At 44.7% G+C, this 20,822-nt stretch overlaps 1 protein-coding gene and 1 long non-coding RNA gene across 2 annotated transcripts; one reads left to right on the top strand and one right to left on the bottom strand.

Moving 5' to 3' along the window:
• The first annotated feature begins 3,061 nt into the window (after positions 1–3,061).
• On the top strand, positions 3,062–4,321 carry LOC136456057 (uncharacterized). The gene is made up of 3 exons (XR_010759330.1): positions 3,062–3,359; positions 3,438–3,545; positions 3,615–4,321. It is a non-coding gene; the product is annotated as an uncharacterized lncRNA (long non-coding RNA).
• Positions 4,322–4,683: 362 nt separating this feature from the next.
• Positions 4,684–9,545, bottom strand: LOC136456056 (NADH dehydrogenase [ubiquinone] 1 alpha subcomplex subunit 6-like). Its single transcript, XM_066455814.1, has 2 exons — positions 9,187–9,545; positions 4,684–5,189 (listed from the first exon to the last, which is right to left on the bottom strand). The coding sequence occupies exons 1-2, from the start codon at positions 9,397–9,399 to the stop codon at positions 5,004–5,006; spliced, it is 399 nt and encodes a 132-aa protein (XP_066311911.1). The 5' UTR covers positions 9,400–9,545; the 3' UTR covers positions 4,684–5,003.
• Positions 9,546–20,822: the final 11,277 nt, after the last annotated feature.

Genomic DNA, 20,822 nt, shown 5'->3' with positions numbered 1-20,822 from the left:
CTTGAACAAGTCCCACAAAAATCAGAAAAATCAAGAATTCAACACTTGTAAAATTTTTCTAAGTCTAGGTTTACTGACCGACTGTTAGGCTGACATTGGTGATGATATAACTTTGTTTTGGTTGCGAATTAGAGTATGATCCTTTAAGAACAATTGAAGCTGGTACATAGGTCTACAAAATCTATTCAGGATGTTTGCACGAAGGAGCCGCGGATTAGCCGATAAATCGTTTTGAAAACACGCTGTCAGGCACCACGCTACTGATCTGAATCGACTGAATCGCAACGTTCAGTGGCCGACACCAGCAGAAACCACGCGCCGTGTGTCCCCGGCGACGGCCGCGCGTCGCCAGCGCTCTGTCTGCGCAGGCCACGACGCGCCTGGGCGCGCCTTCATCCCCGCCAGCGTCCGCCCGACCCCTTCCACGCTCCATTTTTCGTTTCCTCGGCCTTCTTCCTCGCCCGCTGCTGCAGCCATTCCCGCACCAGAGCCGCCAGCGCCATTGCCGACGGCAGCTCGTCCTCGCTGCTCCTCCGCCACCGCAATAGCACCACCGTCACCCCAGCAACCCCAGACGTCCCCCTTTGCCCGCTGTTCAAGCTTGGTAAGCCGCAGCAACGCGCACGCTCTCGCCGGAGTTCGCCGCCGTGTTCCGTCGTCGTGGCCACGCCGTTGTAGTCTACCATTCCACGCGATAGCTGGTGCGCTAGGTCCACCGTAGTACACCGGTGCTCGTCCGAGCCTTAGATCGGGCCACCGAGGTCGCCGCCGGTGTTTTGCCGTGGTCCAGCCCTGCCGTTCCGCCATGGTCGCCGCCGTCAGCTCTAGGGTCAGCAATAGGACCGGCCAAGTGGCTCAATCGCTTCGCTAGGTCACGTAGGTCGTGTGGTGAAGACGTTACCGCCGGCAAAGCTCGCCGTCGACGAGCCGCAGCCGCGCAGTGCTCAGCAGCGTCGCTGCTCTGCTCCGTGTCACTGACACGTGGGGTCCCCTGACCAGCGGGTCCCACCTGTCAGCGACAGCAGTAGTGAAGGCTAACTCATTTTGAATCCAGTTTTTGATTTGTTTTGTGAAATTTGTATCTTCAGTTTGGTATCTCCAAAAATTGTGAAATAAATATGATTGTGTTGCTTAGGAAGTGTAGTATGTAGTAAAAATATGTTCTTGGCTTCAACAGTAGAAATTTCTAGAGATTTAAATAAGGATTTGAAATGTGCTTTTGAATGCATTCAAATTTGTTTATTTTATATCTAGAGTTCCTATGCTCCAAAAATTATGAAATTTTTGTGGTAAGCTAGTCTTAGCATATGTGAACTCTGGTAAAAATTTGAGGACCAGTGCATTTGTAGATCTATAGTTATAGATTTTTCTTTTATAAATAGTTAATCCTTGCATGAATTTTTATAAATTAATTATGAGTCCAAAATTCATGAAATTTATTGGAGGTGATACTAGTACCATATGGATGTTAAGAAAAATAAGAAATCTGTTGCTTGACACTTTTCAATAGGATTTTCCATTTATGCTATTTCAAGCCTTGTTGCCTTATCATTTTTATATAGAATGTTCTACTTAGTAAAATGACATGAAATTTTTATGGTAGTCCTTTGATAGCATTAGTGAGGCACTGTAAATTTTTGAGAATTTATGAAGTACATCTGATATATGTTTATTATTTAACCTAGATATCTAAATAAAATAATAAAGGCATTTAAATAAATAGTTTGGACTTCACCATTACATCATCTTAACTGTATTTGGTATGCTTAAACTGGTGGTAGAGTCTAGGTTGTCAAATTTTGAATGATTTCATGAAGTAGAAGTATTTTTACTTTACATTGCATGTTAAATCGTTTCCGGACTGATTCTAGAATGTGATGAGTTGCATGTTGAAACTGATGTAGACTGTAAAAATAGTTAATAACAAAGTTGTGGAGAATTTGATAAGCTTTCCAGAAAGTCCAGGATCACTGTTTTTGGATTTGTAGAACTCCAGTTATGAGTAAAACAAGTAGCGACTGTTTGTGGCATAATCGATGCATTGTAGAAGTAGTTAAGTAATAATCGAGAAGAGATATGCACCTACTCAAACAACGTGATGCACTTGTTAACATATATGCATTCGTAATACTTATACCATACTCATGCATCTAGGATCGGAGGAAGAGATCACGTTGCTGGAATTCGAAGAAGCAGAGGAAAGGAACCCGCAGGAGGATCCGCAAGCCGCAGCTTCCGAAGGTGTGGAGCAGAACCCTGAAGAGCTTCCGGAGTGTCCTGACCACCGCCCTACTTCCTTTCTGCGAGGCAAGCCCTGGAGCATTATAAGTCTCCCAGTAATTTACAAATGTTTACTTACATATTTATGATTGATGCATTAGGTTATAAGAGTTGAATGAAACCACTTGATGCATGTACATTCCTTGTCCAGATATTAACCCTTTAACCGGTATAGGTCCAGGATCGAATATATGCTTAGCCATGCTTAGACCGGTAGAAGTCGGGTGATGTCCTATCACCTGCGAGATATAGGTGGATACCGGAGCACGGTTGGCTATATCTGCTATCGTGGAACAGAACCATGTGGTAAAAATAAATTGAGACCGGACGGGAAGTCGATAGAGAAACAACAAGACATGGAGGTCTTGGGTGTGGATTTATCCCCGTCTGTGTCGATTAAGGACCGTACCGTTGTTGGCGCTTCTGACAAGATTGAACGCATGCCTCTCACTTAGCTGGCCGGATAACTCGTTCCGACCGCGAAGCCGAGTAATTCAACTCAGGCCGGGAACCATTATGTTGTGCGCTCCTTCCGGGGAACGATTAGATCCGGCGTGGGTGGGGCCCGGTTGCGTCCTTCCTCTCCCCCATCCTCCGCACGGCCTCCTCAATGCCTCCTCCAGTCGGGGAGCATGAGCTCCTTTGCTTGGCGAAACCCTAGGTACGGCCCAAACCCTAAACTGCAGTGTGCGCTCTCTCCCCTCCTCCCTCCCCTTCCCTAAACTCCCTCTCCTCTATGTGACTCTCGGCGTAACCTACTGGAACTGCAATTCAGATTTTCTTGTATAGCAAATGAGACCTCATATTTATTTGCGCGACTTTTTTTTTGCCCTCAAGTCCTACAAGAAAACCACAGCATACCCACCAAAGTTGTACAAAGCATGAACCTTCTTGTCAAACATAAAAAGAAAAGAGCGATCTATATGCGTGTCAGAATCGAACAATAATTCGATTAGTTCACTGATATGCATATTCTTTGTTTATGCCTTTCAAGTCATAGAAATAATCAGTACAATACCTGCTTCTGGATGTTGGTGAAGTCTGCAAAAAGTGAACAAGAGCTTCAGCTAGCTTTGAAGGTAGTACAAATTTTCTTGAGTTGGTGACCTTTCTATCACAATAGTATAAATGTTTTAGTTCAAGTTTTGTTTTTCAAGGGAACATTTGCAAAGGACAAAAATGAGCTGCTTGCTCAACAATTCCAAATAAACTATGATGATGAACCGGCTATGTTCCGCAAAGGATGTAGTGTTTCCCGAGAGAAGGTGATGCTGCAAATGTTATCAGTCATGCAAGACAATATCTTTCTTATAATGTATTGCGTATAACTGTAGGTAGAAACAGCTGTGAAGATTGATGACTATGGGGAACCCATAAAAAGACCAAGATTGCAAGTTACAGCTGCGCATGTTGATATCATAGGGCCTGAGTTTTGGGAAAACCATCAACACATTCTTCGGCAAGGTCGGTTTGAATTATTCACCTGTCCTTTCTACTACAGATCAAGCTATGTGTGTGTATAGCATTAGCTTAATTGATTATTTGGGGAACAGGAAAAAAAATTGCGTTGGTTTCCAAAGAAATCTGGCATCAAACACATCTTTTGTCCTTGTAATTGGATTGTTGTTCGCATCAATGCTTGCCAATTTGATTAGTGAGGATCCTTCTTTTTATTTATCAAAACCATGCAGGTTCTCTTTAGGATTAGCTTGATTGCCTTATTAACTGGGTAAGGTAAATGGCATTTCCTCACTTCTTCCAATTTCTAGTCTCTATGTGACTCTAGACAAAAAAAACAATACTCATAGTTGATGGTCGGTGTGAAAACTGAAGCTTTAGAATATTTCTCATGCAGTGTGAAGACCTGAAATAGTTTATTGCATTGCCTTCTCTGTATTTGCTAGGAAATATGATCTACCGCATCAAACATTTCATGTTTAGAATTCTGAATAGTTTTAACGTATTAAATCTAAAAAGAACTCCAATCTTTAGGTTTTTGTGCATAACGTATCTCCATTAGACTCCTAATATTATTTCCGTGTAAGCATTAAACATATTTTTTACCTGCGCCTTAACCGGGTGATTTACCGACGCGCGATGGACTAGTAGATGATTATGGTGGTAGAGATAGGAGCACTCATATCGAGAGGACGAGCTGCATTGCGAAGACAGACGATGTCAGTGGAAGGAAAGAGGAGGCAAGATGTTGGACAGTTCAATCTAATGGACAAAAAAAATGGATGTGGAAATGGGTGGGTTTGGGTACAATATAGCAAAGCCAAAAAAATCATCTTTTTAATATCATGTCCCTACTTGTGGCCAATTCGCCCACTAGGAAACAGAAGTTAAAACTCCAGAAAAGTGCACAGTACAAACTCATTTGATGGTAACACAAGAGGAAGGTAGAGCCACGAAACATTCTTTTTTGCAGTTTCGGACTTCTCAAGTCCATTTGAACCCTGCATGCAGCTCACTGCTCAGTGCTCACTGGAGTAAGAAAGGACTCAAGAAAGTTCGATCTTTGTAGAATCGAATCGACTCCAGTGAGCACTAAGCAGTGAACAAGTCAAATAGCTAACAGCAATATTATATTGAACAGAGGATTCAAAGGCCAAATAAATCGAAACCTCCAGTGTGAAACAACTGGTCCTGGTCGGGGTCCTCAGTGTCTTATTCAGAGCACCACCCTAAGTATTCCAGATGGTGGAAATCTGCAACTCAGATCAGAAGTAATTGCTTGTGTAGAATTTCTTCAGGAAGTCGGAGTTCCCTTGATCCTTTGACCCAAGCTCATGCACCAGGCCCTCTTGGCCGATCACATACTGCCCAATCACATGGTGGCGCTGCTTTGCATGTTCAACTATGTTGTTCAGCTCCTCCATCCCGTTGAACAGAAGCATATCAATAACCTGCGAGCAAACAAAATTAGTTAAATAAGGAATCCTGGAGTGCCATCCTATGTAAAAATTGAAGCCACTCAGACAATTATCTTTGAAAACCCACATTAAAAGCAGTGGACAATGACATGTGTCACATCGGCACCAAAAAGTGTTGACTTATGATAATGGCAATATAATACAAGAATCATATACAGTAACAAACTAGCACAAGCAAAACATACTGACAAAATATTTTAGGTAGTGAATTCTATTTGGCATTTGGTTAAAAGAAGCAGCATGCACTTGAACATTAAGAAGTGATGGAAGGCTACAAAGGGAAAGGCACGGCACCACTCAACTATAGATCCAAGGGCGCATTGATTGTGACTTGGTAAATAATAATTCAAAAGGTTGCTCAAATCCGTGTTGGATTTGAGGTTGCAGACCACAAAGTAGATGCGCTTCAGGGTAGCACTGTGACCATGTAAAACCCACTGAATGACAACACTAAACTGACCAGAGAATACTACAATCTTGCTTTCGGTAATCGTCATTGAATACATTAGTTACAGCTTTGCTGCCCTTCATGTTCACTCCCTTGAGATGATAATGACCTAAATCTAAATGGTTTTCAAGTTTTCATCAAGCTGAAGTCAGCTTTTAAATTGTATAAAATGGTGCATATCTGGTGACGGGGGTTAGGCTAAGAGTTTTTGTCTGGAAGTAATACTGACACAAGTAGAGACAAAACATAGCATAACAAAATGTATATGGTAGTTGAAAGGATTGTATATGTAATTACTATAAATTCAAACAGGTGCAAATAATTATACTCATGAGTATGTTTTACCCGATATGGTCAAGGTGAACAAAACCAAAGCACCCCTACATTACAGCTACATAAAGGAAACTACTGGTGAAAACATATCACAAAAACCGAGGAACCCTCAAGCATTGTACATTGCCCTGCACAAAGTTATAAAGCTTTTAGCCTGAGCTAAAATCACTTGCGTAGTATATTTCCATTTTTTCAAGATGTCTTTCAGTAAATTCAGTAATAGATTCACTTACAGGTTATAGCACACAATTATCTGACTCAGAATCAAATATATGTAGATGTCATGTAAGTGTTTGATTTTTGAAAGTCTACCCTGGAGTAAATAAAGTATGCATGTTTCATGAGTAAAATGAACAGCCGGCCCAGCTGCCCTTCAACTTATGCGGGGTGTCACCTAGGTCCATCAACTTCGAAAGTGCATTTCTAGGCCGATAAAATTTTTATGTTGTTTATTGTAGGTCCATACCGTTCCATGTGTGCACTTACTGCTGACATGGCATGCTGACTATCGTCTTCCATCCCATCTCTCTTCCCTACAGTGTCAGACATGGCATTTCATCAAGTATGTAATGGGCAAGGTCGAGAGCTCTCAGACACACCTCTTACCTGTCTAGTCCCTGTGACAGCAGGTGCATGCCGTTGTGCTGTGAGACTTAATATGACAGTCCACCACATTGGTGATGCCATCTATGGCCTTCATAGCAAGTGGGCCGCATGATATTGCCATCGCCACCATGGTCCACAGCTGCAGGCTCGGTTAGCCTCTGTCACAGCATTGCTTCACCTCCGCCAACTGCATGCGAGTTGACACGGTATCGTCATCCTGCTACAGAGCCTGCCTTGGCCACCACAAGCACGGAGATGCACCGAGGCTGCCGTGCAGCCAAGCCAGGTTGGCAAACTCGTGGTTGCTCTGCACTCTCGAAGGCCACCACAAGCCACACTCGCCGCTGCTCATTGGCAGGTGTGCCGCCATGCATCCCCGCACTGGCACAGTTGAACCGATTGACAGGCTGCACCAATGGCGGATTCCGGTTTGTGTCCCCTTCCTGTGACGGCTCCCACAAGGAGTTAGTTCTCTGCCAGCTTACTTTACGTCTGTACTGCAGGCTATGTGTCCAAATTGTAGGAGCATGTGCTTTCCATTTCCACTTCCTCAGAGGTGAAGAGCATCGTGTCTGCAGCCTGGAAAGGGGTGACCTCATCCTTGATGGGATCTTTTCTTTTACTTAGCTGTTCTCTTCCTCCCTCATGCTACAAACGCGCTTGCTGCCTTCCTGATTTCTAGAGCCACCAAGCATGGTAGCCGATTCGTGCCAGCGAGTGAATCAACGGTTACAAGCCGAAAGCAGCAACATTGTGGCAGCTGCGATGAGCCCGTTGCAGTGGCATGCAGGCCATGCTTGCTGCCTTCCGGATTTCTAGAGCCACCAAGCATCGTCGCCGATGCGTGCCAGCTAGTGACTCAACAGTTACAAGCCGGTAATAGGGCAACGGCATGGCAGCTGCAATGAGCCCCTTGCAGGCCTTGGGGCCATGACCTTGCGTCCTTGCCGGAGCAGCGCGTCTAGCACGCAGCTGCAAGCATGATGCTATGCAGTCAGTGTTCGTGGACATTAGTTGCCTCCTCTGCTTTAGACCACTGGCTAGTCGGCCATTTGATATTCTTGACCACTGCCATGAGCTCCGCGAGCAGGTCATAGCTGTTGCTAATACTACAGAGCCACAGCCACAACGCTGCTCAGTGGAGCTGAGACAGACAGGTGAGATCCAGAAGCAGCAGGTGCAATCCGCCATGCTGGGCTGTTGAATCGAGAGAGATATATGACGATGGAGAGGTATGGGAATGCCCCCACAACTTAAAAAGTTTATGACATAGAAATGCACTTTTGGAGTTGATGGACCCAGGTGACACCGTCTTACAAGTTAAAGGGCTGCCAATGCATTTGACTCATGTTTCATTTCCCCGCATAAACATAGCATCAGCCATATATATCACATTTACAACATACTACCTCCATCCCAGAAATGATGCAACTCTAGCATAGTGTTAAGTCAAACACTTTAAAATTGACCAAATTTATATAAAAAGTGTTTATCATTACTAAATATGTATCATTAGATTTGTCATGTAATATATTTCATAGTGTACCTATTTGGAATTGTAAATGTTGATAATATTTTCCATAAGCTTAGTCAAAGCTAAGATAGTTTGACTCGGACTAAATATAGAATTGCATCCTTTCTGGGACAGAAGTAGTACACATTATAACCTGCAAGTCAATCTTGACTCTTGATCCCAGAAACACAAATTGATAAGATAATGGAAAATTTCATATTTTGTGAAAATATCAAATTGGGTTGGGAGTGAAACACTTGAATTTTGCCAAGGTGGAAGGTAATTGCATCTCTAATGGTCTGAATTATGAAAGAGATCAATCATAGTACCATTCCAAAAGGCCAAAAAACAGCAGACTCCAACTCTTAGCACCTCTAGATGGACAACATGGCCCATGGTGGGACACTATAAACTAGCAAACCTAAGATAAACAGATCAAATGATACAATTTTAAACTAAACTTCATTAGAAGATGCAAATAATGTCTTACCATCATTTTTAGGAATAACTACTTCATAAAATATCTCCAATGTCTCAACAATCAGCAAGCTGTCTAGAACTATAAACAGTTTATCGTTAACCCTGCCTAACAGAACAATAAAAAAAAAGTAAATTTTAGGTTTATGCAAAATTTAGAGGTATAGCAAGCACATAATTGCAGTAAGGCAGTAATGAGTACCCAAAGTATCAAATTCATGCTTCCTTTAGCAGGATTCTTGTTGATAGATGTCTTCACAGTTTACTATGGTGGACAGTGACAGTGATCCACAACGCAATGCTAAGAAAATACCCACCAAACATTTCTGTCCATCAGATAGCATTATAACATTGGGTAGCAAACTAGCAGGTTACAATACTGTAACTGTCTTCAAATGAAACACCGCAAGTAAGTCCACACAGCAATCAAGAACGACTCCAGTCACCCATTAACCGAACATATGTCGGATTCCACTGCCCCTCGGATCGGGCTGAGACCAGATCGGAGAAGCAATCAAAATAAAGGTTTCGCCTCGGACCTAGGGATCGAATCGAGAGGGGGAACGAGAAAGAGAACGGGATGGGAGGGGAACCTTGGGGTTGGTAACGTTCTGGTTCTTGCGGATCTCCTTAGCGATGGTGGAGCGGAGCTGCGAGGGCGTGACAACGTCGTCGAGGTTGTAGATCTCCATGATGGTGGGGATGGAGCGGCATGCCTGCTTGAAGAAATCGAAGACGCGGTGCCGCGCCTCCTCCAGCGAGGCCGAGTTCCGAGGCACCTTCACCGCTCGCATCGTGAACGCCATCGCTTCGAATCGCCGGCCGCGCCGCCTCCCGTCGCCGGTGGGTATTCCAGTGGTCGTGCTGCACTGCTGGTGGGGGTGGCTTCGGTTGGAGCTCCGGGAAGGGGAGGCCGTCGGCAGGGGATGGGATTTGTCGGTAGGAAGAGTGGTTCGTGGTTGGGCCGGAAAGAGTGGGGAAGCAGTTTCGGCAGGCCTGGGCCCAATTACAATTAATTAAAGGAAAAAAAATATACTTTACCTCCCACAACTATCGCAAAAGTCAGCTTTTCGAGCCTGATTGGTTGGCTTCCAAAATTTGCCAAGCCATGATTTTAGCTATTGTTTGGTTTACTAGATGAGTGCCCGTGCGTTGCTAATGATGCAACATAAATTGAATGATATGTTTGTTAGCAAGTCAAAATCAAGAATATATCAATTCAATTTTTCGCGTGTATTATACCATGATAATGTCTAGAAACACATTTATTATCGTAATGAATCTGAAATAAAAGCTAGGCTTGGAGCTTGTTGTCTGAAAGTTACGACAAACATCAGTTGCATCAAAGGCTAAAAATTTATTACTAGATATCGAATTGAATTTATCCATGCTCTACCTTACCAAAATATGTATACTCGGACTTATAATATCCTAACCCACATGAGGTATGGCAATAATTTATTTTTTGGGAAAAAAGTATTTATTGTCAATACGCAACGCGAAGGACGACGAACAAGATTTGGATCACCATCATGATCATTGTATGGTGATATTCCAATAAATTCATTTCTCTTCCCATAATTCTTTTTCGGTTTTATTCCATTTTATTTACTTGCCTTCCGGTGTCTCCATGTGGTGATTATTTGCCTGCCAGTGATTCTGTGAGTTTTATTCCATTTTATTTACTTGCCTTCCAGTGTCTCCATGCGGTGATTATTTACCTATCGGATATGGATCACATGAATGTTTTGGTCATGCCGGATAGATATGGACAATCCGTATGTTTTAGTTGTAGAGAATACCAAACTTATCAACCTCTCACACTTGGCTTGCCAAATTTATGACATTTTTTTCTACTTAACTTTAGCATGTCAAATTTTGCCCGCAAACCAATCCGACCCTTCCTCCCTAAACTAGAAAACCGGGCATAACTTCTCCCCCATCTTTTCAAACCGGACATATTACCTCCCTAGCTGTTTCTCTGGGTGGTTTTTCTCTTTTTCTTTTATATTTATTTCGGCTGAATCGTTGAAAAATTATAGTAAAATATAGAAAAATCATAAAATGGAAAAATTCAATTTTGATGGACTTCACATGACTAGATCTACATAATAAACATATGATATGGTATGCTTTAGTATAAAATTTTTGCTCTAGCTTTAGATTTATGCCTTTTTGTTATTAATAATCATAAACCTGAATAAATCTATAACTCGGTCATACATGATCTAATGAGCATAAATTTTTAACTACATCTCAATCATACAATGGTTAGTTCACCATAATATGACCACAGAAACTACAATTATGAATTAATCACATAAAAGCATAGATTTAAAGCTAGATAAAAAATTATGTACTAAAACATACCATATCATATGTTTAATGTGGACATGTGGAGTCTAACAAATTGGGATTTTCCATTTTATGATTTTTCTATAATTTACTATAATTTTTCAAAGATTCAGCTAAAATAAATATAAAAAAGGAGAAAACCCACCTAGAGAAACAGACAGGGAGGTCATATATGAGTTTGAAAAGATGGGGGAGGAGCTATGTCCAGTTTTCTAGTTAAGGGAGGAAAAGCAGACTTTTGCGATAGTCGAGGGAGGTAAAGTAGACTTTTTCCTTAATTAAAACACAAAATAAATAGGAATATGGAGTTTGTTCTTCTTTTGAGATCGTGGTGAATATGAATTTGAACTAGAAAATTTAGCGCGCTTTGCGCACCCTGCCGGGCAATAAAGCCGTATTTCATGCACAATAATTAATGGATGAGAAGATTTTTTTTCGTATAATGAGATGAGAAGATAAATGGTCGTTCACATTATCTTGGTATAATGGTAACACAAATATTGATACTGACATTTGAATTAACCGATGTACGGGAAATCATATACACAGTAAACATTCCATTTCAGATTATGAATCATCAAGCAAGGACGTACCATCAAGACGAAAAGAAAGTATAAGCTACCATGGATAAACATTTTCTTTTAGCAAGAACAAATTAACCAGTTAACTGAGATGGTAATATTGCCAGTAAATTAGCAAAGTTTGGCACCTCAAATATTTATTTGCTGATGGATCAATACTCTCTTTTGAAAGAATAAATTAACCAATTAGCTGACATGGTGATATTGACAGTAAATTAGCAAGCTCACATATAGCCGCATGCTATTTTCTAATAGTATTGATTGTAGTCCACATAGGGGCGGATCCAGGATAAGCTCCTCGGGGGCTAAATAATGAAGATTAGGGCTAGAGTTAAAAAAATAATAATAATTTAGAAGCTAATGAACATTATTTTACATATGATTTAAGGCTCCCGAGGGGGGCTGCAGCACGGGTCAGCCCCCCTGAGTCCACATGATATATTATATATAAACAGTACAAATTGCATAAGCGACCATGCTAAATACTATCGTATGCATGCCCTCGGAAAGTACTCCTGATTATATTCAAATGCTGTTTGGTTCGGACTGTTTGGTTCGGAGATTTTGCTCCGTGGTTTGTTTAGAGGGTATCCCATACCGTTACTTTATGTTTGTTTTAGACGGGTCGTAATCAGTTAGCGGTGTGATCTGTTACCCGCCAGTGTAAGGCCAATACCGCCCAACTTCAGGAGTTAGGGCCTGGCACTAAGGTTTTTTTTTTTTGTCAAACACTTATTTCCAAAACATTTTATGGGTGAAGTTGTTTTTCTCCTCTCACAAAGATATGAGTTGGGATGAAGCTGAAAAAAGTAGCTTATCCCAGCTCTCTCCCTCATTTCTCTCTCATCCATGTATGAAGTTATTGGTGAAGCTGTTTTGGCAAACAACAAAACAGCTCAGCTTCGCTAGAAAGTTGCTCGTGAAGCTGTTTAAAAAAAAACAGTTTTACTAGTGAAGTCGAATTGTGCCAAATGGAACCTTAATCATTAACGGCCTTGCATGTCTCCCAACAGATGATGATTCGACGACAAAAGTGAGAAACCCTTCGCGCATAGTCTCCGCCACGGCGCCACTGATGACGGGCCTACCGCCGCACGGCGATGTACTGTTTCCATCAGATCCTTGCCGGGGAAGGTAGCCTGCGCCGCCACAGTCCGCCTCCATCGCGTCGCTAGAGACCCGTCCCACACCGCACCTCGTGCCACGCCGCCGGAGACCTTCCCCCACTGCGGGCCGCTGGTGTCCGCCTCATGCCGCACTGCCAATGTTCGCCCCCACTCCACGCGTCTCCTCCTCCACCGCAGGGTGTGTATGCAGGAGATGACGCTGGCTGCTGGCATGGCGCTGACTCGCTGAGCAATGTCTCGTGGATGATGAAGATGACCAGGGCCGGTCCTGAGTTTTTATGGACCTAGAACGAAACTAAAATTTTCGGCATTTTTATATAAACGTGATAATACTATTAGCACTACTCATTGCTAGTATAAATACAATGTTAGTACTAAGCAATTAACTGAATACAAAAGCAATATTCAGTATTCATATGAAATAATTTGTTTCTAATCTCCTCAAAAAATAATTTGTATACACATTAAATTACCTCAAAAATTTCTTCTAATATTACTCGATGTGAAGTCATCGATGATGGTGTCAATATCAATCTCATCCAACAATCGCTTCTTAATGTATAATTTTGCCGATTCATTTAATCTCTCTTGTGATATTGTAGATCTGAAATAGTACTTCACAATTTTAATTTTGAGAAGACTTTTTCAGCCACAGTCACTCGCATAGTAAATAAGATGCGATAAGCAATGGAAGTACTATACCTATTAAAATTTAGAGAAACAATGGATTAGGGATCAACCTGCTGTACATGATTAATTGATTAGGGATTACGGATAAGGGGCACGTACCTAATGGAGTGATGGAACAGGAACCGGCTCGCCCTATGCAGCGCAGATCATGTGCCGACGTGCGGTGCGCGCGACGCGCCCGGCCGGCGGGCAGCGACTCGCTGGCTCCCGACGGTTGTGGTTGGGCCTTGCGGCGGCGGAGAAAATGGAAATTTTGCCATTCTGGAAACTAAACTGGGTTTCGTTATTTTGCCATCGCTCTAATGGGATTCACCGTTTTATCATTATGAAACAAAGCCATCACGCTAGAATGCCCTGTCACTTCCTCAATGCAGCTGATCACTCCAACCCTCCTGACAGGATGATACTCAGCTGTTTTCCAACCAATCAAGATGCAGGAAATTCAAGATTTTCTAGATCAACAAGCGTCTAAACACCACGGCGGATGCACTGGCTCATCAGGCCCTCTCTTTCGAGGTGGTGGGCTTCCTTGGCACATATCACGCTCTCTTTGGACGGCGATGTTTCGCCAAGCTCATGGTTGTTCCCAACTACACCTACTTGAAGCTGAAGATACCTGGCCCGAACAGGGTCATCACCGTCGAGGGCAGCTTCGAGCAGGCCTACTACTACTGACTAGGACTGCGTCGCCCAGGTGGCCGCATTGTCCGCCTCCTGCGGCCCCGCTGGCTCCGGCTGCAGCGTGGGAAAGCCACTAGCGGAGGAAGAGGCCCAGGCCACGGCGACGCTCGATCGACCGAGCTCCGCAAGGCGCTCGACGCTGCTAGCGGCTGTTGATGGCTCGACCTGCCACTCCATCTAGGCAGCTCGGCCCCCCTAGAAGGGGCTGACTATCGAGGTGAGTTCTGACCTTTCCCCCTGCGGGATGGCCACCGCCGAGCCCTCCACCCAGTAGCTTGGTGCCCGCGCCAAGTCAAGCCGGCCTACCTCCTTTGCCGACACTTCGCCCCAACACCATTAACCATGAAAAGTCTAACTTTCTCGACCTTCTCCCTTTTGTTATCGCTTTTCATCCAGGGTGACCCTGTGAATGCTCGGCTACAGCAAGGGATAGCTAACTCATCGCCGTTTTGCCTCTCCGAAGGGATGATGTGATTAGGAACACCTCGCCACACAAGGTCAGGACGAATGAGGCGAGCCAGGCGACGAGGAACCCAAGCAAAGGATCAGCGGGCGCTAAAGACATGGCCCTGACCGCCGTGTTACCAGCTACGTCATCTTTCCCTTACTCATTTCCTTTCTGTTTCATTTCAATTTTATTTATTTGATATGTCGATAGATCAAGTCTCCTAGCCACACATCGGCACGGGCCCCCCCAGACGGGGCACAACTGAGGGTTCAAAGGCTGGCCCATAGGGCTTCAAGGCCACCCAAACCACCTAAAGTGCGAGCGACATTCACGGGTGGGCACTAGCAGCCTTAACCGGGTGCTCAGAAGCGGAAACCGACCGCCCGTCGAACGATGTCTGAGTACTGACCTAGTGTTGCTCGTGGTGACCCAACAAGGGATGTAGTGAGCCCCAAGCACCGGGTGAACGGGCTCACAAACTATACGAGTGGCTCGGTCTAGAAGCCGAGAATCTCCTCTCTAGGGTCCGAGACAAAGGTACGGAATGATCGTAAACTTGGGGTTCTCACGGACTTACCCGCTAGCAGCACGGGCACAACTCTTGGCCACCGAAGCTAGTGTCGTATCGAGCCCATCCCAATGAGGGACCAAAAGTCTCCGAGCATGACTTGAGAGCAATGAAATTACACATAAAAGTAATTTCATTATTCCAATGGGAACGACCCAGTTATAATATACGATGACAAAAACCACTATGCTGCCACCATCGCCATGATGATGGAGGCCGCGGACACTTGGCCGCCCCCCCCCCCCCGACCAAGCTTCTACAGCATGCAGACTGACATGGTGGAGGCTGGGGCGACACCCGACCCACTGGTGGTCAGGAAGGTGGCAAGGCCAAGAGCGAGGACAAGGGGTGCCAAGGTGATGGGTCAGCCTTAGGGTCACATCCCTCTATCCTCTCGTGCCTCTAGGTCGAACGGCCTCCCCACCATGCCGAAGCCCTTGGCTAGGCCATGTCCCTATCGATGCGGCGACCCGGCGAGTCCCCGGACTACTGACTCTTCCACTGATAAAACAGAAGGACCCCGACCGATCCACATCATAGGGATCCTTCCATTCTCTAGGGAAGGGGAGCAGGACAAGGACATGATGGGCCTTAGCGGCGAGGACACGGTGGCACCAGGAAGCGCTCGAGGAGAAGACCGTGGCCACCGAGGCCGCCGCCAATACCAGTGCTGCCGGCCCCCTGCATTGCACCGTGATGCTGCACCCTCCTCCACATAGTGCCAGTCGACTTCCCTTTGTCGGGATCCTTCCACTCTTGTGGGAGCGTCCGCTCGGCGGAGGGGAGGCTTACTCGGAAGGCAACGTCGCACTCCATTGTCGCCATAGTCATGAGGAGTTGGATCTGAAGGAAGAAGAGAGGTTGCCTGAGTTGGGATAGAGGCATCGTGCCTAGGGGCTCCCATTTATCGCCTGCGACAATGTGCCACGAGGGGCACCGAGCCCTTCGATCGGCCATCAATGGTTAGGACCCCAGGACCGGTTGGGCGCCCCTTAGTCCCCACAACATGCCCAAGCAGTTGTGTGATGGCGGCCGTGTGGTAAAAGCGGAGTCAGGGAGGGCATTAACAACGAGTCAAGCTCCCACTCCACTTCCTGTCAGATGCACTGCCCACACCACGCACACCTCTCCATAGGACTCGAGGGGATCCGACTCCCCTTGGACCCACTAGGCCTCAGCAATGGCCCAGATCGGCGCACACCAAGTGCTATGGCCTCTACTTCATTAGATGCACACCATGTGGCGTGATGTCCCATCTCTCAAAGGATGCGGGACAGTGCAAGAACTGCCCACCTTAACTCCTCCAACCAGCGTGGCAGCCTAGGCGCCATCAACCGCCTTCATGGGATGATAGAGGGAAGGGCACATTGAGAGTGCACCCTACCTGCTGACAAGGAGGCCCCACGAGGCCTTAGGGGCTGCGCCAACTCCTTTGATGGAGATCTTAGGCTCCCAATTGATGGGCACCCAATGGCACGCCCCAAAAACTAACTCCCCAGAGTTGGAGCAAGAGCCATGGACCAGCGAGCCCAACAAGGGTCCCATCCATGCTCGGTGTGCATTCCGTGCCCTGACCTATGCTTCTTGACTTGGCTTGAGCACTTGGGCCTATTACTGAGCCCCTAGAAGGGCATGGCAAGCCAGGGGCCCCAAGCTAGAGTCCCGACACTCTCAATCACCCGACCCTTGGTAGGCCTAGGTCAGAAAGAAGGGTGCCTCCTGGCCAAAGGCCAGCCATTCCGAGACGAGTTCGTTTGGCTCTTGCTCGGGCCCTAGACTTATGTAGCGTGGGTCATCACTGCCGCTTGGCCTCAACATCCAAACACTCCCACCATGCTTGGGAGGCCTCAAAAGGGCATATCACTCTTGTCAGTGGAAGCCATCCCCATAGTGGCTTGTTCGGTCACCAAAAGATCAGGACTCAGCCCCTCATCGCCATCACGAACTCAACCAATGAGGCCACGAAGGGCATGGGGGCTCTTGATGAGATCATAACATAGGGGTATGTTAACTCCCTAGGTAAGAGGTTCCTGATTGAAGGACCACCCGACCGATCCCTCTAGGGGGCTCGGGGGCTCGAGGGCTACACCACTTAGGTGTGCTCGCATGCGCCCCGGCTAAGGACTAGGGCAGAGCCCAAGCATGCCTTTTGCCACTACTTTGGGCTTGAGGGCTTGCCCGAGCCCCAAGCCTGATCCTTGGTCCCGCCCTCAAGTGCAAGCCAAGGCCAAGGTTGGAAGCAAGCACCCTGAGCACCCAAGGCTCATGTGCTCCTCGGCGACGCCCAGCGGGCACAGCGCTGTTAACCACTCTTCTGATAAGGTCACACACAGGGGTGTGACACAAGGGGACAAAACCCCTTCGTCGGCTTTAGGGGCTTGGGGGCTCCTGGGCCCGCTCATCAGCCCTCAAGCTGGACGCCTTTGTCACCAAGGAAGACTCTAGAAGGTGCACCTAGTGAAGGCTGGTCCAAGATGACAAAGCCTGAACATCAGAACACAGCAGCTGAACAATGCCTAGAGCTTCTTCGGTTCCATGACAACACCAAGGTCCATCCGCCCCACTGCAACGCCCTCCTAGACTCCGATGCACATAGACCATGACTAGACTTCCCAAACCGTCATGTACTCGACCTACCTTGATATATAAGGGGAGGTCAGATCCTACAGAGGGGGAGGACAAAATTGGAAAGATGAAACCAGGATGATTTAGAATAGATCGTTCGAGTCCTTAGGACCGAACAGCTCGAGCTCTACACCTAGAGCAGAGCCACCCTATGAGGAGTATTGTAACACCCTAGGTGTTTGTCACCAGTTAAGCAGTGGGTTTGAGCTCCAACATGAAAAGTTCAGTGGTAATCAAGAGCTCTAGTTCAAACTTGTAAGTGGTGATAAAGGTGTTGGGATCAACTCTCTAAGAATGAGCCCCAACTTAAACTTGGACAACACACCTTTGCTTCTATGTTGACCCTTTTCAGAGGTATGCCTAAGTAATGTTAAAAGTGCCCCTTTCATGTGCCTCACATCCATTTCCATCTACATTGACTATTGAAAAAGTTTCATGAAGTTTGGAGCCAAAAAGTCACATGAAATGATAAGTTACATTTTGCTTAAATTGCTTCATTAAGCAAATGAAAACATGGGATGTCGACCAAACCTTGCAATCCTGCTCAAACAATTCTAATTCAACTCATGAACAAAAGTCACAAAGGGTTCGTGTTGAGCAAATATCAAGAAAATGCCTCAATTGGTCTAAAACTCTATGATGCTGTTTTGACCAAAGTAGAACTATAAGCTCTGTACTTGTTTTTGTGTTTGAACTTAAATGAAAGTTGTAGTTTAGTTTTAAGTAGAACAACTTTTGTTTAAGTACCAAGACCTAGTTCAGCCTCTAACCTAGCTAATTAGGGACCCCAAGATCGAATCAAATGATGTTTTTAGGGTCCAAAAATCGGCTAAGTCGGGGACTGAACTTTTTTAGTTTATAGTTTGCAAGTACCCTACTTTGGGGATTTATATGTCGCAAACCATTTGGATTTGGACCAAACTCCTTTTAATCAAAGTTGTTAATCTCATGTAGCTCTACCAAGTTTACCATAGTGACTTGAGCTGATCTTGCTCGAATTGGGAGATAGAGAGGGGAGAAATTTGGGGATTCAGTCGATTTTTGAACCAAATTGAAATAGCTTCAGGAGTTCGTGGCTGACCACATGCAGGAGAGTGACACTGTGTGGATCTTCTGTGCCACCCTCGCTTGCCACCTTGCCCCCATGCGCATGAAAACAGAGACCCGACACCCTCCTCTCGCTCTCTCTCATTCTCTATCTCTCTTAGTCTCTCTCTCTCTCAGTCTCCTCCACTCGTCCTCCATGAACGCCTGACCAGAGCTCCTGGCAGTCGCTGCTCCTCCCCTGCACCACACCTCCCTTGGCTCCTCCAACCTCTCCCTCTCTCTATCCCGCAACGGCCACTCTGCCCCTCCTCCGCCGCTCGTCGCTGGAGCACCGCTGAACCTGGCCGCTGCCGTGCCATTGCGCCGTCGCCCGTGGCCATGCCGTCGGTGTCTACCTCAGGCCCAGCCAGTGCTAGCCATGGGAATGGCCTGCCGCTGCCAAGCCTCGGTGCCCTCCCTCTGCCACCGCCGATGTCCACGGCCGCCAGAGCTGGTCGCCATACCCTGCTCTGTTACCGTTGGGTTGAGGAAGAAGGGCAAAAGTTGAGAGTGAAACTTTTTGCTAGGTCTAGATGCAAAATGTGTAGAGAAAATGATTTTTCATATATGGGCTTAGTTAATTAGGGGAAAATTCTATGTTCACTTTGCAAAAGCGTTTTTCCTTTTCTTTTTTTGTTTATTGTAATTAATCGGTTGAAATTTGGAAATTCGTAGTAAATCATAGAAAAATAAAAAAATAGCAAATGAGGATGTTTTGTAATCCTTGAGAGTAGATCTACTTAGTAGAGTCATAATATGATATGTGTTAGTAGAAGGTTTTTGCTATTTTTATTTATCTATGTTAATTAGGGTTTTCTAGGAATAAATTCATATCTAAAGTTGTGTTGCTCTAATTGCTATGAAATTTTTATGGTAGGCTACTGATTCTATATGTGTGCTATGGTAACAATTTCATGCTCATTAGATGTAGTATGAGTGAGTTTTTTATTTAACTTGTTTGATGCTTGATAAATGGTTTTAAATGGTTTATAAATAATTTATATATGCAAAACTGTGAAATGTGGTTCCGTTGCCTTGGCATGATGATATTGTGGCCTGAGAAACCCTAACATGGCTCTGTGTTTATGGAAAATGTTGATCTTTAGATTTATATTGCCCTCACTTATTTTTCTTGCAATAACAATTTGTCTTTTTCATAGTAATTAATATATAAAACCTGAACATGTGAAATTTGTGCAATAGCCATATTTTGATAGCACCTACCACTCATAAAAGTCTCAGCCCCAAACTAGTTTTTTCTCATATATCACTAAAATAATATGTATATATTTATTAGGAGAAAGGGTTAGTAGAAGTGTATTTATAGATAAAGCTAGTAAATGTATTTTGGTGATGCTTGAGTGCTAGGTGTTTTAGTAAAGTGTTGCTAGGTATTATATTCTGAAAGTGTTATATTCTAAAATGGTTGTATGTGAAATTTCTGTTGTGATGCTAACTTCGTGAATCAAATGATGTTTTCTAAAGATGTGGTAAATATCAAAGTTGTAGATAATCTCCTTATCTTGCTTGTGTTAAAAATTTCATGACCATAGGCCTGATAGTTTTGGAGTTATGCTCCCGGCAAGCCCATTGTCAGATTTTGCTTATGCTTTGTACAGATTTAAATGATTGCTTTGGTTGACTTATTTAAAAATGGAATCATATATTGGTGATAATAGGAGAGTTGTAGTTCTTTTTATAATATTTCTAAAATGTCTAAGATCACTACTTTTGGTGGTCTAGAACTCTAGTTATTGCTATTCAAAGTAGAATGACAGATTTTGTCCAAATCTGGACAGAGATGTCCTCTTTGTGTTGTTTAACCCTTTTAGCTGTGAAATCACCCTTAGATGATAAGAAAAAAGCTGTAGATAACTTAATAAGATTTCTAAAAAGTTAACAACCACGTTTGTTGAGTGGAGAGAACTCTGGATATGCATCTCTGAAGTTCATATCGGTTTTTCTGTCCATTGTTTGTGTAGACCTGCTCCTTGGTGTGTTTGAACTTAGTTAGCTTTAGAATCAGTTCTAAGTGTAAATAAAAGAGTTGTAGATAATTTCATTAGAT

Source organism: Miscanthus floridulus, chromosome 6 (assembly GCF_019320115.1).
Source record: "Miscanthus floridulus cultivar M001 chromosome 6, ASM1932011v1, whole genome shotgun sequence".
NCBI lineage: Eukaryota > Viridiplantae > Streptophyta > Magnoliopsida > Poales > Poaceae > Miscanthus > Miscanthus floridulus.
Note: the sequence above shows the minus strand (reverse complement) of the source record. Positions and strands in the feature narration are given on the sequence as shown.

Bases quoted from the DNA above. Each gene is read 5' to 3' on its own strand.
- LOC136456056 (XM_066455814.1), bottom strand. From the start codon at position 9,399: ATGGCGTTCACGATGCGAGCGGTGAAGGTGCCTCGGAACTCGGCCTCG. The intron at 5,190-9,186 runs GTTCCCCTCCCA...GTTTGCTCGCAG, and splicing joins AGAACGTTACCAACCCCAAG to GTTATTGATATGCTTCTGTT.